Source organism: Motacilla alba, chromosome 1, assembly GCF_015832195.1.
Source record: "Motacilla alba alba isolate MOTALB_02 chromosome 1, Motacilla_alba_V1.0_pri, whole genome shotgun sequence".
In the NCBI taxonomy this organism is placed as follows: domain Eukaryota; kingdom Metazoa; phylum Chordata; class Aves; order Passeriformes; family Motacillidae; genus Motacilla; species Motacilla alba.
In genome coordinates, this window is record NC_052016.1 from 6980674 (window position 1) to 7006598 (window position 25925).

Sequence of the window (25925 nt, forward strand, 5' to 3'; positions counted from 1 at the left end):
AGTGTGCCAATTTTATTCACTGGGCTTTGTAATTCTGCCACAAGCCAGGTGAGCAGGCCTGGGCCTCCTGGACACAAAGTTTCTGTGATCTTTCATTTTTGGAGGAGAAAGCCAGGCCCATTGGTAGCCAAAGCCCAGTGCCCACAGGTGACATTAGCAGGGCTCTTTATTGCATGAAAAGATGTGTGGGGCTATTCATACATCTCTTTCTAGCTGTTGCTTAGTGTGCAAACAGCATCACTCAGTAACACTGAGGCAGGGAAGGGGAAACCTTTTGTCATATGAAAATCAACAAAAGCTCTGAATTTGACACTGGTGTCTTTGGCAGGCTGCTGAACACCTCTCCTGGCCCAGTCTCCCTAAGGCAAGTCCCCCTTTTTGCCCAACCTTGGTGCTCTTCTTCCTTTTTTGCCTGATCTTGGTGCTCTTCTCATCCCGTTCTGCCCGTGCTGGGTGGTGGGGCAGGTGTCAGCAGAGTTGTGCTGCTGAGATTTCTTCCCACTCAGCATCTGCAGGGAACTCCTTTCAAGAAAACAGTGGTGAAGGCACAGCAAGAGCCAGGATGCTTTGGAAATACTGCCTCAACTGTCTCTACTGAGCCTGGAAAAGTGCTTTGCAAGAGCATTAACAGAGATGATGTAACACTAGTGTTGGCCTCAGCAGAATCAGCCTTGCACAGTGCACAGAAGGAGACAAATTAACCCGGGGCTTAAAGGACCACTTTTGCTCTTGGAAATCCAATAGACAGTTTCTCTACATTTCTGGCACCAGGATGGGGCTATAAATCAGATATATTCTACAATCCACATACTGAACACATAGACTGCTGAGGCTGTACGTTTGTAAATTGGTGCTTACTTTGTAAAATGAAAATACAGAACAGTACAGTGAATAGCAAAGCAAAACAGGAACCCTGCTGCTCACTGGAGCTAAAATAAGGTTTTTCTTGCCAGATGTCACCCACACAGGAGCCCTGAATGCGGTATTTACATACTTCTTGAACAGAGAGAGACATAATTCTCTCTCCTAGGATTTTCCTTGGGGAAGGTAGTGAGAAAGCTCAGAGAGAGAAGAAAACAATCCTTACCTCTACTTACTGTTCTTGTTGTTTGGCACATGTGGAATGTGTTATGGAGATTGTTTACCAAAAGGGATTTGTTAATTAGATTCTGCTGATAGTTCTTTAGACTGACTGACCAATTGGGTCAAAGCTGTGTCATGACTGTCTGTAAGGGGTCATGGGTTTTTCCTTAGTATCATTATTAGTATTAATATAATGTAATATAGTACAGCTTAATAAAGCATTTGTTCACCCTTCTGAATCATGGAGTCAAGGCTCTTGATTCCCTACATTGGGGTCACCCTGCACAGATACCTGAACCTACAGCACCCAAGGCTGAACTGGTGACAGGCACAGCAGATGTTGAGTCACACTGTGACAAAGAAAATGGTGCCACACACTGATATGAAGTGACCACAGAGCTGGACAGCAGCTGTTCAACAAAACTGTCCTGCGGCTGTTAGAAAATGCTGATACTTGAACAAACATATATAAGGTGGGGGCATTGTGAAAACTGGTTCAGAATTGTCAAAATGTCACTGTTCTTTAAAAGGGTGTGTTTTGAGAATTGGATTTAGAAACTAAAACCATTTTACTGCAGTTTTTACTAAAGGAAGCGGTAGAACAAAGCCCAAAGCTATCAAACAACCCAGACTTCATGTTACATCAAAGACATTTTGATCTGTATTGGCAAGGAGAAAAAATTTTAATTTTAAAGTTGAAAGATTCCATGGAAAAGGAAAAACATTTCATCCACGTCTAATTTAAAAACCCAGCATGCTCTAGTAAGCAAAATTAAATATAAAATGTAAATAAAAACCAGCCTCTTCCTCATTTTGGAGGTTTATCAGTCATTGCATTCTTGTTATTTTTATGCTATTGGTAAAATAATAGTAAAAAACCCTAAGCAGCTGTATCTTCTCCTGAACTGATGAGAATTCAAATACCAAGTAGTTCATAAAGCAGTTTTTGAGGACTACATGCAAATTTGACAGCCATATCCATTTACAGTTCTGCCAGCTACTGCTCTGGGCTGAAAGAATTCAGTGACCCAGCAGAGCTATGTTTAAATAACCTACAGTAACAAATCTGCTGAGAAAAGCCTTGCACAGCCATATTCCTGCAGCTATTACTTATCAGATGCTGCCTGAGCAGCCCTGCAAACTACTCGTCCAGGAGTAGGCCTGTGGGAGCAGGAACATCGAGGGAAACAACAGCATGGAAAATTTCTGACTTTTGAGAAGACAGGCAGATCTCTGAAATCACCCAAACCAAGCAAAGGTTGCAGATGGTGGGAAGAGTTTGGGGAAAAAGGAAGGGTTATCTGCTGCAGAAGGATGAGGGCAGGTCTTTGGGACTCAAAGTCTAAGTTCCTGGGCTAAGTAGAAAGAGTCAGGGAAGACAGAAGGATAACAAAATGGTTTCAGGCCAGTGGGACAAATGGCACAAACACACAGCAGTAAATGACTGGTGCTCCCCAGCTCCATGGCTGGCAATTTAACACCCCACCTACACACTGATGGATACAAAACCCAGCACAGCACAGCATAATCATAGAGAATCTGGGGACTGCAAACAGAAAACCATTCCAACAGCCAAGGTTGAGTGCACCACAATGAAAAATTTGGGTTTCCTATTGAACCATCCATGTGGAAACACATTCCTTGTCCCTAAACCTAATTTGTAAATTAATTCACATAATTCTTGATAAGTTTTAACCTAAACTGCTTTCAGATGTTTCCATTGCTGCAAGTTCCATCTCCAATCCATTGCCTTCAGCATAAGAACTGAAACTGAGGTAGGGATAAACCTGCATGTGGTGTCTACAGGCTGTCCACATGAGCTTCAGTTAAGAAAGATGATCAGACTTCTAAACCAGAATCCGTGCCAATAAAATTAAAAGTACTGGTCAGAGTAGCATGATCCTTTCCTGACATGGGAGGGAGACTCCTGTATCCAAACTAAAAAGCATGGTTTGACCTCAGGTACATCCCAGAGTCTCCACTGGGTTAACAAGGCCCTCGAGAAGTGACTGCTGTTATCAGACAGACATTCTATTGGCATACATCAACAACCAGATGTCAACAACATCAACAACAATGTCCTGATGCTTCCAGCTTGTTAAGACATTCGTAATCCTACAGCACAGCTCAGGCCAGAAAATTCAGCAGGGCACTGCAAGGTTCAGCTCTATTTGCTGTGAGTTTTGGGGATGCTGTCATGGACTGCAGCACTGAAAGCTGCCACCAGTCTGTGCCGGGCTCCTGTCAAGGGCATTTCAAAGTCACAATTCACTCCTTCAAAAACCTCACAGTTAATACCTCAGAGTTTTATAGCAAGTGAAGCAAATCACTCTGGTGCTAAACCAAAGACCAAAGAGCGATAGCAGAAAACCTCCTAAAACACTGGCGACCACCACAAGGCTCATCCTGCTTGGGGAACTCTGATTCCAAGGGAATTATTCCCAAAGGGTAATGAGTCCCAAGGCAAGGGCAGTGGCTGCAGGCTGAGTGAAGTTCCCATGCTATGACCAGCAGCCTGGGCTGCTCCCAGATCCCCAGGTCATCGTGAGAGGAAGCTGATGTTGGTGTGTCAGAGCAACACAGGGTCACTCACTCAGAGGAGAGCTGGACTTCCACACTAACTCGGCCACTGGCGTCTTGCTTGGCTGCTCTGTCCCCTCACTTCCTGGCAAGGCTGACCTCCTTCAAACTTTGCTGATATTTACTGCTGAGAAGTTCTGCAGAAGCAGCAGTGTTTGCCATGAGCCCATCATTTTAGTTTATCCACATGAAACAGGCAAGTACTTGAGTCCCTGTGGGAATTTTCATAAAGCACGCTGTGATTGAACAGTAGCCCAATTACCAGATTCCTCAGCTGCTTAAGGAGCTGTGAGAGGAGGATGCATCCTTCCTCAGACCAGCTGATACAGTCAGAAAATTCAGGCAAGCTTTCAAGTACATGATCCTGCTATGTTTCTGTAGACTCACACAACTCAACGTAATTAAGTACAGTCTTTTCATCCAGAGATATCCTGGGCATATCTTCTTCATGCATGAGTGGAGAGAGCTGGAAAAGATCAGCAATGTGGTACTCTGTTTCCATAAGCCAGTTTTCAGCTCTCCAATGTTTTTCTGTTTCTTCAGAGAACACTTCCCTTAACCTGCATCTAATCTCTGACTAAGCTCAGCACACAAGTGGTATTTAACAAACTGCTTCCATTAGGAGTCCCAGTCCACCTAATTTCTGGCTGTTCCTTCTTTGTAAATGACCCTGGGCCATTGCTTCCCTTGCTGCACAAGAAATGTTTTCAATCACATGAGCCTCTGAGATCTCAAGTGCCATCAGAAGCAAAGTTTGTTTTGACTGCAAGAAGCAAGTATGTAGGAAAAAAAAAGTAAACAACGGAAGTTGGGTTAGAAAGAACAAGGGTAAATATTTGAGAAATGCTATCAGAAATCTCATTTCTCTCTCTTGTTAGAGTAGAATAATCAAGGAATATGCCAGGGTGTCCTGTGCTCTTACTGGGCTGTCATTTTTAAGATGATTACTGCAAATTACTGGTTTCAAGTAGAACCTAGAAGTCCCAGGTGAGATGACAGATAAGACTGGATATTGGTGCTGCAATTGCTGTTTGGAAAAGCTGATATCTTTACACTGACAGGATGAACAAGAGACAAAGAGAACAGTTGCAGCATGATGTGATTGACCCCAGGTAACCCAGAGCAGCAGCACAGCTGGGAACAGATGTTTTGCGTCTCTGCCAAACCTTTTATTCTGCTTCCTTTTCAAATTTATCACTACTCCTTCTCTCCCAGTGAGTCATCAACTGAAGGAGATTAGACAAACCCTTTAGCCTCTGAAAAAAACCCTGGTAATCAGGTCCCTCCTTGAAGCAACAGTTTTATTTTCTGCACTGAATATCTAAGCACGTAATGCCAACACTTGCTCCAGGCTGTACTTCAGCCTGCCCTGCAAAGCCTGTAGTCCCTATGACCCTCAACGACAAACTCCAGCTTGCACAAAAGTCCAGTGGGAGCAAAGCTTTCATCACACCAAATACATAATTTGATGGCATCACTTCCTGAAACTTGCACATTAATCAGGCCCAGAAGAGTGTAATCTATGCTTTCATAACACTGAATGTTTATTTGAACCATGCAATTCCTTTAGCAGCAATATTTTTTGCTGACAAATCAGATGATGGTGAATTTCCCCTGAAGTGGCAGGACAAAGAAGAAACCCTACCCTTGCTAGAATGCAGTTTAGAGCAGAATTTCAATTGTTTACAAAAACTCTCTGAGGAGATGCAGTGCCCTTACTGATTAAATATACAGAATTTTCTTAACCTAAATGGACAGGCCAGACTTGCAGATCCACAGCACTGACAGCCTTTCCAGACCTTCCCTAAACAATGCCAGGAAAGAGGACAGCACTAGAGGAGCTCCCACCACTTACACTTTTCCTGGTCTTGGCTCTGCTCCAGGCCTGGCCTCATTAACCACCAGCAGATGACTTCAGCTTGCTAAGGGTCATCTTTCTGTGAGCACAGGATAATTACACAAAACACTTCCCACTTCCTGGGACTACTTACACAACTGCTACCCATGTTATGCACAAGGCCACTGATTCCAGGAAGCAACCAGCCAAGGGCTGACAGAACCAGACAGGATCTGGACTGCTGTTTTCTGACACAAAGTGGTAACAAAGACAGAAAACACAGCATGAAACTGTCACCTCAACAGCCTTGGCAACCTACCCCTCAAAAACAATCCACTTAGAGGCTGCGAGGTTGGTTTGAGTGCTGGTGTTACAGTTCCAGCCAGGTTCACTGAAGTTCACAGAGCTCACAGCAGCAGCAAAACTCCTGACCTGTCCTTTGCTCCCCTCCACCCAGGAATGAGCACTAACACCTGGGATCTGTTAATCAATGTGGCCTGTCTGACTGCAGGCTATTTTCATGGACACATTGATCAATATGAGCAACATTGAACACTGCACTGGATGAGGATTCACAAACTTGGAAGGCCACAGACACACAGCTTTAATGAGGTTTAGAGGGCAACTTTTGGCTGCCACAGCCCCAGCAGCATCCTGCTTGTATGAGCTGCCTCTCCTGTGCTCAAACCTCACACCAAACAAACAGTAACCAACTCTCTGGTAACCCCATTGCTCTCTCCACTTCTATGAACTCCACACCAGGATGTGAATCCAAGTCCCACTCCTGTCACCACAAGTCAAATAGTTTCAAGACCTCTCCTTATCTGCACAGGTCACAGTGACCTCACTGGCAAACCAAGAGCAGAACTTACTACAGCCTTCCTGCCATAACCTCTGTCAGTGCTGGCATACGCACATTTATTGCCCAAAGTCAGTCTTTACTGCACGTTTTGAAGGTCCCACACAAAAAAGCTTCACAAAGACAAATCAATAATCATTTTTACCATACAACTTCACAGCCTTTTTCTTTACAATTTAGGATGCCTTGCCTACCTCTTCCCAAATCATTTCTCATTTACTGTGGGAAAAACGTTGCTGCCCAGTACGCCAAAACTACTGAGATACAAAACTCCACCTCTGTAGGAACATGCTCTGTGCTTCTCTTACTCCAGTAGCTTTGGTGTCTCAAGGCTCCTCATCTCTGCCATGTCCCCAGCCTAACTACCATCCCAGAGGTAAACAGTTTCCTCCAGTCTGTAGGAACAACCTTCCTGAGGGCCAGACTTTCTTCTTTGGTTTTCACCCACTTTGTGCCCATTACTGCCTTACATTAGTCCTTCCACCACCTCTGCAAGCCCCAGTGCAGAGCTCCTGGGGATCTGACTGCTAAATGACTCCTCTGCCATTCCTGCACTCTGCCAGGGACAAACCTAGGCTAAAGCACCAAACCTTTGCACTCAAAGCTGGAGTTCCAGACGCCACGGGCCACCTCCACAGCGCACATTTCCCTTGGCATATGCATCTCCCAAGTGTGGTTCTAGTATTTCTACAGATACACAGGGGAGGGAAAACTGCCTTTGGAAGGTATTTACATGCATGTTGCACATCCAGGGACATCGCATGACAACACAAAGCCCTGCATGATGAGGTTGGTAATTGATGCAAGTCTAGAGCAGGTAAATTTAGCGTGGTCCAGTCAGTGTGCTCAAGGCAGCTGCTCCAGCAAGCTATCCTGGGAATCAGTCACCTCCATCCTGTCCATTATTCTCCAAGGCCCACACACAGTACTGGATTGGAGGGGTGGATTTCATTTCCTATACAGATCCAGGATTCCAGGGGCACATCACACCTTTACCAGTCCTTACCCCATGCCATTCACCTGCATCACACTTCTATGGATCAGAGGTCCCAGGCATTACTTTCCCTGCCCCCACCCTCTTCCTTACTCACCAGAAAATCACAAGTTTCTACAGTCATTCCACCACCAAACTCAAAACCCAGGCTCTTTCTAAATCACTCTCAATCCAAGCAAATTTATCTCACTTCAAAGAAACTGGAAACACCTGAATCTATTCCTTCTACTCTACTTCCTTGGATATTCCAGTATTTCACCTAATTTTGGCTTTTCAATACCTAGGAACAATGAACAGGTATGACCTCAAAACTTAAGGCTCTCTACGAGACACTCCTGTGAAATTCAGAGGGACAACTGTGAGACAAGCAGTCAGGGGCTGAGGAACCAAGCCCAGCTCCACAAGGTTTAATTAGGTCATTAAAGCCTAACTTGGCTCCCCCCTAATGAACAAACCCAGGTGGTTTTTGTCTGTCCCACCTCTGACACTTGCCAGTAACCCTGTCCTATGGGGCACAGGCCATTTTAGGTTCTTTCAGCTACAGCCCTGAGCCTGGCTGCCATCTGCCACCACACTGACGCATGCCACACTAGAGTCACCTGCTTCCAGAGCTGCACGTGAATGAGACTGCTGGGGCTACAGAGCTCATAAACCAGGAGTGACGCTTCACAAATGAATAGACTGTGCAGTTCAACTTTTTTATTTTAATAAAATCAAGAATATGCACAGCACATGCAGTGCTAGCATCTAAACTAATACAATAAGCAATTCTAAACCTACAGTGACTTGAAGTTCAATTTTCACATTCAGCAAGTTTAAATCCATTCTTGCATATTGGTTTGAATCCTTGTATCTGAACTGAAAATATTGCTGGCTGATAAAACTTGCTAAAATGCACAAGTCACTGATTATGCCAATACAACAAAGATAACCACATGTTTGAGGATTGCAATGTGCCAGACATTCACTGAAAAAAAAAAACACACAACTAAACAAAACTCACGCAACAAACATCTGAGAATCTGGACACTTCACATCAGTGTTTAGAAGTGTTTCATAAATATCTTAAGACAAGTGTATCAAAACCTTGGCATGTTTAATTTTAAGTTGCCAATTTTTGTTTTACTATCAGAAAGTTATGGCTATACTGCCAATGCCGGGTCTGCTTAATTTGACTTAAGAGTTTAATATGACTTAAACATTAAAAGCTCACACTACCCCGAAATATATAATTTCACGCATACGGTGACATTCAACATTCAAGTGCCAGTGTTTTTGTACTGTCTTTTGGTCAAGTTTCTTTAAACTTTCAAAGAATCACTTTTAGGCTTACAAAAATAAATATTTGTCAAAAATGTTCAATAAATATTACACAAAACTAGCAGCAAAAAGTATCTAGAAATCTGTCGTGTGCAAATAGTTTTCTTCCCAGCTATCATTCCCATGGTCCCAAATAAGTTTTAGAATCTATTTCCTTCTCCTTAAACAAGCTGCGTTCAATCTCCAAGAGACAAAATAAGATTGGAAGTTAAGGACACGCACACAAGACATATATAAAATTCTCTGAATGTGCAATAAAAGAAGTATTTTGTAAAAAGTTATGGGCAAAATGTACAAGGGCCTAAACCTAGACTTGAAATAGCACCATAACAAATGACCTCAATACTGTCAAGTGCACCTACTTAATAAAAGTTTTAGAACAAGGCACAATACACTTGAAAAAATCTATTGCACTTTAGGAGATTTTTGCCATTTTCCTATGCCACTGTAGATTAGTTGTTAAACGCTCTGGCCGCAAAGTTAGCACAGAAATTCCAAGTGGCAGAGGCATTTTTCTGGTGGACAATACTTATCTTTGGCCAGATTTAGCATAACAGACTATAAATACAATGGAAACCTATGCAACTAAAACTGACTAAAACTGCACTTTAATAGCAGAATTGAAACCTTGTGCAGTTTATGTACATTTCCAACCTCTGTGATCTCAGGTTTGTTTGTTACTCTTCTGGAGCCATTTTACAAAGTCTACAGTAAGCCAGTTTAACATCTCCACGCAGCTTGAACAGAGTAATGTGAATCTGCATTAAAATAAAGCCTGCTGCATAATTCTTCCTGTTCATACCCTCTTGACCAAAAAACATCAACACTAGCATGCGTTATTAGACCAAAAATTCAGTCAGGCCCTTACGGAGGACCAATCACTGCCATGGTCAGCCATTCTACCATTTCAATTTCATATGGCAGGCATTTTTAAAAAGTCTAAATAGATGAATTCTCCTAAAAACTATTTCAAGTTATCAGACCTTTAAACGTTCCCTGTAATGTTCTGCCCACATTTGGCTAGCTCACGTTAATGATCTGCCTAAATATTGAAAAAGGAATTGCTGTATTTACTTGCATTAACTTCAAAAACAGTGCTTTTAATGTATGCATGTATCCATACATCATCTCATCATGACTGGAATGGCTTATTAAAGGCTATCAGGTTCTAAGTACCTATCCAGGATAGAGTGAGCAAATCAGAACTTTAACTTAGTACAGTTTTGCCACATTAGAAACTAATTGCATTGATATGCTTCAAGATGTTTTATTTTTCAAATCTGCAGATACCAAAAGCCCTAATGCAGGCTACCGCATAAGTTTTTCTTTGTAATATTATGGATGAATCAGTGATTCCTGTTTAAGTTGTATCACACCTGTGTGCCAAGGTTTGATTTTAGCCCAAGTTCAGTAATTTTTATTTTGTCAAAACAATTGATATCTTGAGCATTACTGAGCCAACAGGACATCAAAATAAAAGTTGTCTAAAGTTAAAGGCACAGTACATTAACAAACAAATGATCCTCAGTCACAAAATTATAAATGCAGTTTCTGGGTGGGGATGGGTGGGAGGGGAGTTAATCCTGACTACAGCAATAAGAGTCTTCAAAACCACCTTCGAGATAGGGCTACTTGTTCCTTTATTTCCATCTTGTGACCTTGAGCTCCCTTAAAAAAAATTTCAGTGGAGAATCACAGCTGGTAATGTACTGCGAGTTCTTGAAGCTACACAAGGTATAGTCTGGCTAAGTTACATGTGGTTTCCATATTAGCTTGTTTGGTGGGGTATCTGCTGCAAGCAGATCAGTTGCCCCACCAGTCCACCCCCTGGGAGTTATAGTTTCCTCCATATCCATCACTGTTGTAGAAGCCTCCATAACCACCACCTATGAAAGGCAAGAGAAAGTGACTCTTAATTAACTCTGTTTGCACCTTTACAACAAGAAACCAACCCAGGTATTGGTTGTCTATTAAGAACCCCACCCAACAGTACTGTCGGAACGCACACCACTAAACCAACGCTGGAAAGGCAGGTCTCGTCAAACCATCAGTCAGGTAACCTGCACTGGCTTAGATCCAAGCAGGATGCTGAGACTGCATGACAAGCTCCAGATGATCCTTACTCAAACATGACATCCAGTTTTACCCCAGCAAGCACTCTGGGTGCAGCTGCCCAGCCCGTCTCACCTCCGAAGCCTCTGCTGCCGCTCCCGCCGCTGCGGCTGCTGGTTGACCGGCTGCTGCTGGAGCTGCTGCTGCCGAAGCCGCTGCTCGTCCGGTAGTCCCTGGCTCCGAAGCCTCCGCTGAACCGACTGCTGCAGAGGGCAAGAGACAAGCACTGGAGTCAAACAGGGGGCACTCTGAGCGCTGCACACACTGAGATTGATGTTCTGACTCTGGGTACCAACCACACAGCAGGCCAACAGCCACTGCTGAGGTGAGCACACTTTACAAGCATCCCAAGGCTACCTGGAAAGATTTGATTCAATAAAATCTCTGCCTCCACAAGATTTCCAACCCTATCTCAGTGTTTAAGTGATGCATTTATGACTGTATCTTATGATGTACAAATTAAGTATTTTATAAGCATACTGCAAAATGGAAAACAAAAAACTCATGCCAAACCCAATGTGGTTGGATCATGTTAACTACATTAAGAGAAAGTGTGCTCTCATCCTACCCCTGGTAAGCCAGTAAACAAAGGTTTGTATTACAGTGTTTCATGTTTCCACAGCAAAACTATTTTACAAGTGGCCTCACACCTTTATTCTCTTCTCTCTCCTGGTTTTGTCAGGAGGCACTGCATTACCTTCTCCTAAACATCAGAGCAGCTGCTCAAGGTACATCTCTGGCACAGGGAGGTATGCCTTTCTGTGTTTTATAGCTGATTTTACAGTTTTAAAATAGTTTTTGATAACATTGTTCTATCTCAGCTGTATCTGGCTGCTTGCTTAAAAGGAAAGAGGATTTATGTGTTAACTGCCTTATGAATAGATAGAAAAAAACAGACAGACACTGTCACCTTTGCACACCAAGCTCAGCTTATTCTGTGCTTACCATCCTCTAAGTGCATTTTCAGACTGAGAACAAATAACAGAACTGTCTCTTAACAGACTGAATATCCATCTCTGGCCAAAGCTGTGCCCCTTACCTCTTAGATCGCCCACGGCTGCCTCCTCCTTTGTGATGCTGCTCATAGGCCATGTTCTCCAGCCAAGATGGTACTTCTTGCTTAGCCTCCACAAGGAGATCAAGCAAGTCCTTTGTAATGTTTATGTTCCTCTCATTGAAGAATGAAGTGGCAAGACCTGAAGGAGATACTCAGTTTTGGCTACACACAATCCAAGTACACCACAGCACTCAAACCCATTCCACATTCCAGTTCCTTACAGCCAAGCCCGAAAACACTAGAATTACTTAAAGAGAAAGCTGTTTGAGACCATTACTTCACCACAGCTAGTCACAAAATCATGTTTACTGACAGACACAGTAGACACCAGGCTTACAAGTAGTAAGAGAACGTTTTGATGGCACTAAGAACATTACCCAAAGGAACTGGTAAACTTTCCACAGTGGCTACACAGCAGTGACCAGCTTTTGGTCACAGAAGGCAGCTCACAGGCTTCTCTCAAGTACTTTTTTAGCATTTATTACTCAGGCTGTATGACTGCACTTGTCAACTTAGGTATCAAGTACTGTCTGTGAAAACCCCAGGAGACACTTACCAAGGTTTCCTACACGGCCTGTACGGCCAATACGATGTACGTACTCCTCAATGTCACTTGGCAAGTCGAAGTTTATGACATGCTTTACATTTGAGATATCCAGTCCTCTTGCTGCTACCTAGTGGTTAAATGATTGAATCAGATCTCTGTATGACTCCACAGACCAAGAAATAGGCTCACATGCTCGAGTTTTACAGATTTCACTTACTGCTGTGGCAACAAGAATGGGGCTCTTGCCAGAGCGGAACTGGTGCAGTGCTTCCTCTCTGTCCCTCTGGGAGCGATCTCCATGGATACTTGTACAGGCATAGCCTTCATGGTACAGGAAGTCCTCTAGAGCATCTGCCCCCTTTTTAGTTTCCACGAACACCAGAGTCAAGGAATCTTTACCTAAAAAAAAACAATTTAAAGCCCAGGTTAGCAGAAGAAAAGCTGCAGAGACAAATACGGGCTCCATAACCTGGTAATAGGCAGCTTTAATTGTCTGTCCACTTATTCTAAAGTAACATCACTGGGGACCTCCAACTCCTTTTTTTATTAACAGACATGCTTACAATCAACTTGCTACTGGCATTTAACCAGTGCAATACTCACTGCATGTCCACAAAATACCCTCTCATTCACGCAATCAATAGAAATTCTTATTGCTTGAGTCATTAGATTTGCCTATTCTAAATTATGCCTCATTTGCTTATCGGCAGCTATTCTTTACCTGTAGCATTTAGCAGGTCAAGCAGGAACGATCGTTTGTCTGGCTCTTCCACCCATACTACTTTCTGTGTGATGTTTTCAGATGTAGAACCTACTCTGCCAACAGCCAGAAAGATGTATTCATCAAGGAAGTCACGAGCAAGCATCTAAAAAGCAGGGGAAAACCAAAAATCAGAATCAAATACTACTCTTTCCCTCCTTCTAAAGGTGAAATTTCTTTGGCCTTATGAGCTTTTAAGTATTTAAACTCTCATTAAGTACCTGAATTTCCTTGGGGAAAGTAGCACTGAACATCATGGTGTGACGAACCCCCTTTGGTGGCATAGTATCTTGTTCAACAATTCGACGAATTTGAGGTTCGAACCCCATATCAAGCATTCTGTCAGCTTCATCAAGGACTAGGTACCTAAACAGCAGTGAAAAAACCATCTTCAGAACATTTTTCTGTAAGCTGTGCTCTGGTGTTTGCACTGGGTTACAATTTCTCGATTAGACGTTTAGACAGTCCAAAAGCTACAATCCGAGGTCCTTAATGTATCCTGCTTTAAGCCATCTGTACAGAGACAACCACTTTACTTACTTGCAGAAATCCAGTCCAATCTTTCCTCTCTCCATCATATCCACCAGTCGTCCTGGAGTTGCTACAAGCAAGTGACATCCACGTTCTAAGTCACGGATCTGCTGGCCAATGTCTGCGCCACCGTATACCACGCAGGGGCGAACTCTGGAGCGGTATGCAAACTGTAAAGCAAAGCAAGTTAGCACCAAGAAACATTCTAATTGAGCTATGTTATAATAATAAACTGTTAGATCTACCTTTCTGGCTTCCTCATAGATCTGCACAGCCAGTTCTCTAGTGGGAGCCAAGACCAGTGAGATTGGATATTGCTTACGGCGCCCATACCTCCCATTCTCCTGAAGAAAAAGAACAACCTTGGCATGAGCATCCAAAACACAAAGGGAAAGACAAAAAGCTACTATAGGCAATATTTAGGACAGGTCACCAAGTTTATGAAAGACTAAGTATGGCTGAGAGCCAATTTGAGCACTGCCCCTCTAGACGGGCCTATTAGAAGTGCCCAAGGTGCAGCTGTGGGTTACTGTGGCCATAGTTGCACAATCCTGGTCTCTACAACAAGCACTGCAATCCCACACTTCAGCAGCAGAGAAGCAACAGCCACAGAACTTCCTATTCTGAAATCACTATGACACAGATGTGTGACCAAGTAGCATTTGGTAGCAAGGGAAGTGTCTTTTAAACTTATGCAACAACAAAACCATTTATTTTTAAAAAATGGGACAGTTATGCATCCAACTCCTCAGGTAGGAAAAAAAGTAATCCACAGCCTGGATTTTTAATGGAAACACCTGAAGTCTTCTAGAAGTTGAGATGCTTGGCTATCATACCAAAATGATGACAACATTAAAGACCAGCTATTGTGTTCAGCAGCACACAGCAGCTCATGTGGGGAGGGAAAAATCCCCAAACCTATGACATTGATCATCGTTTTCCCAGGACTGGGTATTTCAATACTTGCCTTCATTGCTCTCAAGGCATCACCAGGACCATCTGCATATATCTGGCTCAGTATTGGTAGAAGAAATGCAGCTGTTTTCCCAGACCCTAATAGAATATAAGCCAGTATTATTAAGAGTTACTATTAACTACAGCACTAACCATGTATCAGTAGCACATTCCTAGTAACACCTGCATTGGGCTGTGGCTGCTACTTGTGGCACTGGAGCACGCTCAGCAGCCCAAAACCCTGAAGCAAATGTAGTCTAAGACATGAACATGTCTCAGGACAAACGCAGTAAATCTAGTCAAGTCACATCTAAAACAGATGCAAGACTAAAACTAAAATTAGCTTTCAAGACACAACTATTTCTACACTGCACAGGAGGTTCTACCTCCTACTTGCAGCAATACAAGACCCCACTTCTACTGTGACTAAGCAACAAGGAGTTATTGTCTTACCTGTCTGAGCACAGGCCATTAAATCTCTCTTTTCTTTAATAATAGGTATTGCATGTTTCTGGACTGGAGTAGGACGGGTGTAGCGTGTGAGTTCAATGTTTCCCATGATAATTTCTCCCATGTCAACATCACTGAACTGTAAGATATTTAAAAGGAGTAAGATCAGAATCCTTCTCTTCAACCATGGAACACAACATTCAGTTTAACAAGTCACTTTAAGGTAGCTCTTGTTTCAGCCCTTCCTATAGAAACTGCCTATAAAGTTACAGAGTCACACAGATACTTAGTCCAGTTTTCTAAGCAATTCTTAAAAAGCAAGCCAAGCCTCAAGTGCAGACTGCACTAGCACACACACTGTGCTTAGCTTAACACTGCCCATGCCTTAGCAGCTGCTCCCAAATCAGCACCTCTAAAGCACTTCCACTTCTTCACAGGTTTACTGTTTAAGGACAAGTTACAGTTGAAAAGCTATGAATGTTAACTGAAAAAGCTTACACAATTTCTTCCTTTAATTCATCATATGCAACCCTCTTCTGCAAAACAGCTTAGCTGTCAGAAGGGAAGACAATTTTTCCTTTCCTCCCTAAACTCCAGACACCAAGACAAAGCCACCCACACAAAATAGTCACTACTAGATATATTAGCACAACAGACTTTTAAAAAAATACTTACACTTTCAATATGTGGAGGACAGTTGCTGCCTGTTGCTTCAACAGGAATATCATCATATTTCTCAAAGTTAATGCCAGTATTGCTTCCTGAAAAGAGTTCCCTAAAAACAGAAGAAGAAAGTATTTTTACTCGCTGGATTTATCAAATGACCCCCTCCCATGAATCAGTACCATTCCATGACTTACTGTTCTAGGCGTTCACTGGGGGGCAGAGGCTTAGACCAGTCATCCTCATCTGATTTGTCACACCAGCGGCTGTTCCCGCCACGGTCAAATCTGCCGAAGCCACTCCGGTCATAGTCCCCGCCTCTGCCACGCTCCTCGTATCTAAATACAGCACAAGAATCAGACCACCCTTCCCAGGCAACAGGGGGAACTGACATGCAGAAACAAGGCCATACAATGCAGCAGTGTATGCTCTGTGTATTACACACACAACTGTGGAACAACTCAAAATCATGAGGTTATCTACACTTGCTTCTTGACCTAAGCACAGAAATTAGTCCTGGCCATCAGACCAGGTCACAGTTTTCTGTGTCAGACAGGAGAGTCTGTCAGGATTTCACGGCTCAGTTTAGTTTAACACAGTGAACTTTGTATCACCAGTTTTATTTGATTAAGCATAACAAATGTAAACAGCCATCTGCCAGTGGAGCTGCAATCCAAGTTGCTCAGTCTTTGCCATTTCTTTGTAGGGAGCTCTGTTTAAACCTCCTAAGCAGCACTACTTTGTATTCCCCCCACCCTTTCCTCTGCCTCATTTTACACTGGTTTCCCACGGTCCAGACAAAACCCTCCAGGGCTGCAATTTCTTCCTTTATTCCCCCACCACACATGTGACCAAAGACCTCCAATATGTCATATAATGATTTCATAAAGAGGGAGCTCACCTGTATTACTGACTTGGAAAGAAGGTGGAAGAAGTCCTTACCTCAACTGTTTAGTTTTTGGCCTGGTAAATCATGTTTGAGAAAAGTCTGGATACAGGACTAGGTCAGCTTTACTAAGTAGCCGGTAAAGGTCACTCTCACCACACTTGTGCATACAACGCATGATGTGTGTAAGACTGCTCAAGTAAGGCAGAGAACCTGCAAGAGTCTCACCCAGTTTTATTAACTACACTTTTTAAACAAGAAAAAAAATATTGAAATAAAAAAAATCCATATTGATGTATTGTGTGTGCTCCCAACAGTTCTCCTGGAAGTAGCCACCCACCTAGCACTTTGGTGAATGCTGAAATCAGCCAGGCACTACAGCTGCAGTGAGTGGCTGGTGGCAGACTACAGGGCACATTTCTCAACATGCAAGCTGCCCATCCTTGAAATCGTGTAGCTTTTAAGGCAAGGTTCTCTCCCTCTTTCCTCCCCTCCCAGGATCCTCCTACCTCATGCTGCTCACACCTGGAACCCTAATTTTAACATCAAGATTACAAGTGCAGTGCTAGAGCTGATGCAGACCTCGTGTGCACCACCCAGACAAAGAGGTACTTGCCTCCCTCCTCTGGAGCCGGTCCCGCGGTCGAAGAAGCTGGACTTGGCGTCGCGGTCGGAGCGCGCACCGAAGCTGCTGTAGGCATCCTTGTCCCGCCTGGAGCTCCAGCCTCCGCTGTCGAAACCTAGCACAGAAAGGCATTTCAGCCCAACACTGCACAGCCCAGGCTCTTACAAGGAAACACACTCCTGTCCGGGAAATCTTCACTGAAAGGTGTATTCCTTCATGAGCTGAAGATGCACGAATGTTAAGACTTGCTCCAGAAGGGACTGAGCATTTCTCACCACCCATCGGAACTGGAATTTCTCCCTGCATGTACAAGCACGTTGGGTTTTTTTAAAAAACGCGCACTTGCCTTAGTACAACTGTTTCAGTTGCCTACCCTGGAAAGACAGGCATCACAAGAAACTTTAAGATGCTAAGTCTTGCCAAGCCTCATCTGCATCATCTCTCCAATACAAATCCTTTACTACACATTTAATTTCTGAAGGTTAACAAGGCCTCTCAGATCAATAAATGGTATCAGAAATCTAAACAGAGATTAGAATGTTTTATCATAGTGCAAGTACACAAAGCAACGTGATCTGCACAGACTGTAACTAACAGCACCATACTCAGAGAAGGTATACGGAGCTCTTCACAACAAATTAACCATACTGAATTTTTCCACAGCACTTTCACCCTTGCCTACAGTAGGTTCCTACTTACTTATGTTAGTTAAATCAAAAAAAATACAAAGTACCTCAGCTTGCCAATACCAGAGTAAAAAACTTCACTTTTATTCTGCTACCAGGGCTTGTGAAGTAGCAGAAATGTGAAGCTTTAAACATTGCTCTGGAACTGGACTAAGAAATTCTAAGTTCTCTTTCAGAGGTCCAACCTCCCCAACTCTGTGTAGCGTATTTGATCTCAGCTATGGGATCCCAGCAGAGAGTAAGTTAAATAACAGATAAATAATGTCACTCTTGTGAGCATGCTTTGCCAGCTCCACAGCACAAAACCAGTCCAGACCTATTCATGAGACAATAACAGCAACCACAGAACAAATTCATTCCAATGAAAGGGGCTGTTCTAGGCCCAGTCTCTCTGAAAAGCTTTTGCTACCAGAATTACCCTACTTTTTTTGACATTCTCTAAAGAGTGCAATGTACCTTGCCTCTCTGGTTTCTAATTGAGGAATTCTAGTACCCAGAATCCAGAAATGTACTGGTCACAAGGGAACTTTAAAAACTACTATGGTAACTGTAACTCTTTTTTCTGGATAACTGAAACAGACAGCAATAATAATCCATCCATTAAGTTTTAGCACTTCAAGACCTCCAAAGTGCTTTAAGAATCAGTATTAGTCCTTCAAAATGAACTTCAAGGAAGTTATTTTGGCTTGTTTAAAAGATAGCTAAATACAGATTTTATTATGAGTAACTTTTGGGCCACTACAACTATTTGGATATGTCATCCTGGCCACAGCAGTGGTACTGACAGAGCCATCTTCAGGGATACAGATGTAGTTTCTTAACAGTGAAAAAACTCAACTGACACTGCATTTCAGATCTACCAAGCCTGAGAAGTTGTAAGAGCCAAAATTTTATACCCCAAATAGACTACAAAGCAATCTCATTCACCTAGCTCGTTATAGCAGGCGAATAACTAATTTCTGAAGCTGGTACCCTGCCATAATTTTAAGGCAGCACAGCAACTTCTACACCAAAGGACAAGTGTGCACATCCTGCCTCACCAATTCCAGGCCTTTCAGACTGGCATTCCTACTCTGACTTTATTTGTGGATCAGCACAGAACACAGGACCAGGCCATACAAGTCAGTTCTAAGTAAATGACAGGCACAATAATCAGAATTTCAGACATCAAATGGTAAATTAAAAATGGAAGTAAATGCCCTGAGAAAACCCATAAGAGACCAGAGATCAACTTCTCTAAAGTGAAGAGAATGACTACAATGCTGTGCAAAGACTACCAGGAAATTCTTTAAAATGTCAATGCTTTTGGTGTTTTTTTTAAGTAAAAACCTGTAGAGATTCCATCCAGCACATCTTCATCATGGCAGGGATAAGAACTCACTAAGCTAATCAACTTCCAGAGCAGCTCTGTGCTCCTTGCACCTCTGCACAGCACTACAGATCTCAATGCATCTCCCTCAACCAGCATTTCAATTCACATTTTGTAACACTAACACTAATCACTGCCAGATCACTTGAAAACCTGCCACAGGCAGCAGCAATAATCTTTTTTTTAAACATGGGAGAAACAGAATGATAGATTCCTTTAGGGAGGATAAGACCTTCAAGGCGAGTTCGTAACATTTACTTTTTGATCTACTATAGATCAGATTACAGTCTAAATATCCAGAACCCGCTTCCAGGAAGTTTAAGAAGAAACTTACATAACAAGCTTCAGTGTTACCAAGTTGAGCTCATGGAAGCAAGACACTTCAGGCCAGGCAGCTCTGCCCACAGCTGAGAAATACAACTGCCATTAAGTAACCTAAGAACATTGTTTTTATGCAGGCTGTTATTTCCTGTACTTCTGCACTACCCTACTCCCCACTTCTAATGCTAATAGATCTGTATTAGTGGGACAGATCTGCAGCTAAATGGAAGACTTTAACCCAATCAGGTTACCACGCTTGTAAGGCTGCTTTAAGAGTTTGTTGTGTGGTTGAACACTATCATGCAAGGTTGCTGCCTCATGTCTAAGCTTTGAAAAAATCTGTCATTAAAAATTCCAAGGAGCAGCCAAAATTTGGAAGTTCCAACTCAGCTGAAGAAATCACCGAGTTATGTAAACAGAAGCAAGTATCACTTCAATGGAAGTACAACTGTAGAAGAGGCTTCAAATCATCCTACAAGATAGCCCAGCTTTACAAACCCAAACTCATGATGCCTCCAGCAGGGTGCTGAACTGGAACTTTTCTACTCAGCAATTATGAACCTTGTCACAGGGAACCAGGAATGTGCCAGTGCTACAGCACTCAGCCAGGTTTAAAGGCAATTTTTGAACATTAGGTTTACCAAGGGAAGTTGGCAGCCAAAGTTCTATTAACTGGACAAGCCACAGGTCAGATTATGGTCTCATGACCTCTTTACCTTTTTGCAAGGTGAAGCTAAAGTCTCCAGAAAAGCCTCATGTAATCACACCCACACTGCCACGTGTGAACTGTGATCTTGCACACAAGAAAGTACAATGCCAGTCCTACCCATAATAGGTCATGGTAGAACTCAAGGTTACAGCATCTTTTTACCCACAAAACTTAGGTACTAAACATCATACAAGAAAGAAGACCTCTATGAACAAGCAAATGCTCACAACCACCTTAAACCTGCTCCCTGCTTTAGAGAAACCCGCACATTCCTCAGATTTGGCAAGTCAGTTTCTTGCCAGTCTGCTCATTTTGAGGTCAGTGTGACTGGGAACAAGCTCACTGATCTGGCTGCCAACCAGTCCTTCTCCTTTTCCTAGAACATCTAGCTCTGGTAACACACTGTTCATCACTTGGTGCTTCAGGCCATGCTTCTTTCACATAACAAAAAAACCCCAAACCAAAGAAAAAAACCCTAACAAACAAACCACCCCAGAAAAACAGAAAACAAAACAAAACACAAAAACCCCAAAACCCTAAATACCCAGAAAACCCACTAGCAGCTTGGACACATATGAAGGCAAGACAAAAATAGACTATCTTTCTTCAAATGGTCTAAGGCTAGAATGGAGCATTTTTCATCTAGTCAGTTAAACTGTGATATAGCTCCAAAAGCACTGTGAGATATATTATCATATAATGATTGCCCTCCCACCCACTCATAATGGAAGCCATCCTCTTGCAGTATTGAAAAGCATCTGTAAAAGTATTGAAAAGAATCTGTGGAAGTTTACTGTTTTAGATACAGATGAGATCCAAGTCCTCCCATGCCACAAAACCTCAATTGCTTACGTTGCAGCACTGCAGGAAGTGTTTTAGCTGCTGCATTCTGGTGCATTTCAATAGGTGTTAGAGGAAATGTTTCTCTCATATCCACCCAAGTCACCAGACATGACAACACGTGCTGCAGCACCTGCCCCCTTGGCGTCTTACACAGAAAGATCATGATTTACTTCTCTGAAGTGTTCCCAGAAACTTTTCTTCTGTATTATGTTCTGTTTAGAGATTCAAACAGAAGATGGAAGGGCTGTTTCTCAGCATAAACACCTATGTAAACATGTGACCAAAACAGGTCACGTACTTCTTGTCTGCTTCACCAACAGCCTGCATTTCCTTCTGCACGTGCTCCCAGGGGCTTCCCTAAAAACTGCAGGAAGTTGAACAAGGACAACACCTCTTTGTGTAAAGACATGCACTTACAGAGTGAAACTGTGCTGTTGGTTCCTATTAAACAACTGATTGCTGTAAGTTCCACAACAGCCACTAGCAGAAAAACTAGTACCCACAAAATCCATTCAAACCAACACTCAAGATTACACAAGTTAAGATGGGAGACTCCATCTGGCTTCAGTCACAGCTAATTGTTACTCAGACCCAGAAGGTATTTCCTCAGTCAGATACTGAACTTGACCTTAGGATGTAAGTTGGTGAAGGGATCTAGAAGAGCACACTAAAAGCAGAAGATAAAGTTGCCATGTTTGGCACAGGACAGTCAAGTAGTCTGTGTAATTGCCTTCAGCAGTACCGTCAGAGCCTCCAGAGTCTGCTCCTGGAGATGCAAGAGCCAGTTTAGTGTTGCCACAGTGTTTCTGATACATACCCTGTTTTGAAGCTTCCCTGTTCCGCAAGTGAGGAGGAATGTATCGGCCTTCTAAAGGACAAAAGAAACGCAGTGTTACAGGCCCGTGGGGTCAGCACATGGTGAAATGCTCATCTTGCCAACAGCTTCTGATTAGTAAAAACATCTGTCTTCAAGGCCTCTCGCAACATTTTAAACAGGAATCCTTTAATATAGCATTTGGTAGCATGCTCTAAGTTAAAGTTCTTGCATACCCATTTAGGCAGCTGGTTTAAGGCACAGATGTCTTGTGTTCCTCTGACCCAATCACACACCCATTTATGGGTGTTACAATGTCTACAACAAAACCTGTATTCCTAGAACCCATTAAGGCTTAAGCTGGTGCCAGACACTTGAGCAGCTCCAAATATTTACTGTGACATTCAAGTACTGGCACTCAGCAGTATTACTACCAGTATTTTTCCTTCCCTTTAAATTCACCCATCCCCTCCACTCAGCTCAGATAAAACCAGAAGCCACAACAAACTGCATCTGAATAGCATTCCTCATTTACAATCCAGAAACATCTGTCTGCTGAAGCAACATGAATGAGAAAATACCAGCCACAAGCCGAACGTGAATTCCTGGAAGATTCTCCGCTCTTAACATACTTAAGCCTTGTATATCAGTATCACTTTCTGTTCAGAGAATTGAGATCAGCAGAGCTGACATTCCTACTCTATCTGGTATTTTGAGAAGACAAATCACCACATTACTACACTCAGTGGCCTCAGATGAGAGGCAACTGAAAATCTGGGACAGAACTGAACACTGAGCTCTCTCAAGCTAATTAAGGGCTTCAGAAATGTGCACACATATTGTACCACTGCAAAATTAAGTGGTTCTATCTAAAACACACAGTGTTTTCAAAGCAAGCTTAACTGGCAACCTCCTATTTCCTCATCAGCCTCTGTAAACTTTGGCTTTAGAAATTGCTTTTCACAGCTGCAAGCCCCCAGTTTCTAAAAGTGTGTTAGTAAGCTTGAGAATTTGCATGTACTTACTGCTTGTAGAGCTTCCTTCACTCTGAGAGTCTGAGGAATTCAAGTCTAGACCAGAAAACTAGAAGAAATAAAACAAGTATCAACATGTTTTACTATTAATTTATGCTAAGATACAAAAAAAAAACCTTCTCATTTATCAGAAACAAGCTACTGCAAAAGTTTTGGGGTTTTTTTATATCGTGCCAAATTAGGTCTCCTATAATTACTCATGTTGTATCATCTTTAATGTTTTTATACTCAACTCACAATAAACAGACACCCACACGGGCAGCAAGGCCAGCAGAGTATCTCACACCCACTAAATCACTGCCACAAACTTCTGCTTCACACTACCTGCAGGCTAAAGAGCCATTTTAAACAAACTGAATTTCGGTCTATTTCAATCAAATGCATTCGGATTTGGGTCAGTGACAATTTGTTTTTGCTACTGAAACTTCAGCACAAGTAATGCCAATTTAATTGGGCACTTTACTTGTAGAGACTAAAGGTATTTTTAGCTGCATTAACACTACTAAGACATTAGAATCTTCACGCTCGAGGAAACTACTGCTCCCAAAACACTAGGTGTCCGCCGACATCTTCAGCAAACACAAATTTTTGGGTTGTTTTTTCAAAAATAAACAATAGCCTTTATAGCCTTCAGTCTCACGGTAAAGTTTCCCAAAAGATGTTCAGTTCCCGCAGTGCTGGTGTGCCGCTCAGAGGTGTTGAGTTATAATAATATAATAATATGGGCTATTATATTATATTATTATTATAATAAATATATAATATAACATAATAGGGACTCGTTTCAGCAAAAAACAGTGGGAAACCGATAAAGCTTAAGAACCAAATTATTACAGTTGTTTGCCTGCACGGCAAGGATTACAAACATGTATCAGAAAAATAAGGCATGTTTAAATACAAGTAAATTTTGTAGTGCACAGAGATATTTTCCAACATGAGCTGAATTTGTCCGCAGCAAAGACTCCAATGCATTGTGCTTTCCGGCGCTCAGCCGCACGAGCTGCCGCCAAAAGACATTCAATTTTTGAAGAATTCTCCCACGGCTGACATCGTAACATCCTCTTTCAAGCTACCACCTAAAATGCCATCTTTCTAGTTGATCGAAGCATCAACGCAGGGCTTAATAATGACTCTTATTTTTAACAGCATTTTAAAGGCTCTCTGCTAGGTCAAGGCGGCTCTCCACACTCAACGAGAAGCGACGAATGAATCTTCTCGCACTGGCTCCGCACGGTGGGGGCAACACCTCCCAGGCGCTGCCTCGGGCCTCGGTGGCGCAGCCCCGGCGCCATCTCAGTGCGGCACTGCGGGCTGGATTCCCGGCGCAGCAGGAGCAGCTAATCCGCCTGCCGGCGCCCGTCACGTGTGGCGCGGGGGGGCAGCGGGGGAGAAGGGCGAGGGGAGGGAAGGATCGCCTCCGTGACCTACTTCGCGGGAGCGGCCGAGGGCGAGCGCTGCCCGGCCGCGGTGCGGCTGCAGCGGATGGGGCTCTTCCTGCCCCCTGCCGCCAACCCCGAGGGTTAGATAACCATCGATCCCGCCCAGCGCGGGGGGATGTAGGAACGAAAAGGAGGAAAAGAATAAAAAAATGGTGCGGGCCAACACGACTCCAGGCCCAACTGCGTCACCGGGGCCCGGCAGCACCGGAGCGCGAACAAAGGCGGCCGCCAGCGCCGCCTCCCCGGGGAAGGGGCGTCACAGAACGCGCCGTGTCGTGTGTGTGTCCCCCCTTCCCCCGCCCCGCACAATGGCGGCCATTGACCGCCCCTTCCTCCTCCTCCTCCTCCCCCCCGCTGCAGTTCCCGCTGCGGCCGCCGGGGGCCGCTGCCGCTCCCGGCGCTCCCACACAAAGCGGGTCCGAGCGCGGCGCGGGGGCCACGGGGCCCAAGCGGGACCGGGGCCGGGCCGGGCGGCACCGGCGCTCCCGCACCCCCGCAACGCCGCCCCGGCCGCGGGGACAACGCACCCCCGCGGGGGAGGCCCGGCGCGGCGCGGGGCCGCCGCACGGCGTTAACTGCGCAACGACCGAGTGCGCCACAACAGGCCGCGTAGGGGGGGAGGTGGGGGTTACCGCGGGGGGAACTGCGACACGACCGCCGGGAAGCGAGGAGCGGAGCCCCACGCGAAGATTCCCGACCATCCCTGCCGCCCTCCCTGCCCCAAGAGCCTCCGACGCGCGCCTCCTCCGGGTAACGGAGCGGCCTTTCCGCTTCTCGTCCCTCACCTGCTGGTCTAGACTGAGGGCATTTTCCACCGCCACATGACTCATAACGAGAGATCGGTCTCGGGCTCGTCCCGCTCCGCCTCGAGAAATGGGAATCCGCTGGGCCGGGAGGTCGCTGCCGTGGGTATCACTGGTTCCTCCACGAATCGCTGCCCTGACTGAGCCCCCCCCGCCGCGGGCCCGGCCTTTATATAGGCCCCGCCCCCCGCGCGCCCGGCCGCGCGCGCTGACCTCAGCGCGCACGGCGACCGCCCCCCCCGCCCTCTCTTCCCGGCGCTATCGCGAGAACTCCGCGCAGCCCAGTTGTTGGTGTGGGACGCGCTCCCGGAGGTGTCGCGAGACTTCGGGGCGCCGGGCCCGCGCGGACTCTCCGGCGGTACCGCGAGGTTTCCCCTCCCCCCATTCCCGCCCGACTCTGCTCGGGAGGAGAGCGGCGGCGAATTCTCGCGAGATCACAACACATTTCCCCCCCCCTCCCCAACACACAGCCTGCGCCGCGCTGTCCTATTGTTCGCCGCTCTCGCGAGAGCGCACCACGCGCGCGCGGCCCGGACGCCTCTAGAAGGAGGCGGGCCCTGGGTCACGTGGGCGGGCGCCGCCGCCATCTTGTCGCTCCCCCCTCGGCGGACAGTGGCGCAGCGCGTAATGGCGGCGCGGCGGAGGAGGG

At 44.6% G+C, this 25925-nt stretch overlaps 1 protein-coding gene across 2 annotated transcripts; it reads right to left on the reverse strand.

Annotated features, from left to right (window-relative positions):
- Window positions 1-8037: 8037 nt before the first annotated feature.
- On the reverse strand, window positions 8038-25432 carry DDX3X (DEAD-box helicase 3 X-linked). Of its 2 annotated transcripts, XM_038133252.1 has the most exons (17): window positions 25259-25432; window positions 23026-23083; window positions 22004-22054; window positions 17250-17373; window positions 15945-16085; window positions 15760-15859; window positions 15088-15223; window positions 14648-14733; window positions 13926-14024; window positions 13690-13850; window positions 13371-13515; window positions 13111-13255; window positions 12607-12788; window positions 12399-12516; window positions 11825-11981; window positions 10861-10988; window positions 8038-10559 (listed from the first exon to the last, which is right to left on the reverse strand). In XM_038133252.1, the coding sequence occupies exons 1-17, from the start codon at window positions 25301-25303 to the stop codon at window positions 10477-10479; spliced, it is 1959 nt and encodes a 652-aa protein (XP_037989180.1). In that variant the 5' UTR covers window positions 25304-25432; the 3' UTR covers window positions 8038-10476. The 2 variants fall into 2 exon arrangements, with proteins under 2 accessions (XP_037989180.1, XP_037989187.1); XM_038133259.1 differs by lacking the exon at window positions 22004-22054 and having other exon boundaries at window positions 10477-10559.
- Between the last annotated feature and the right edge of the window lie 493 nt (window positions 25433-25925).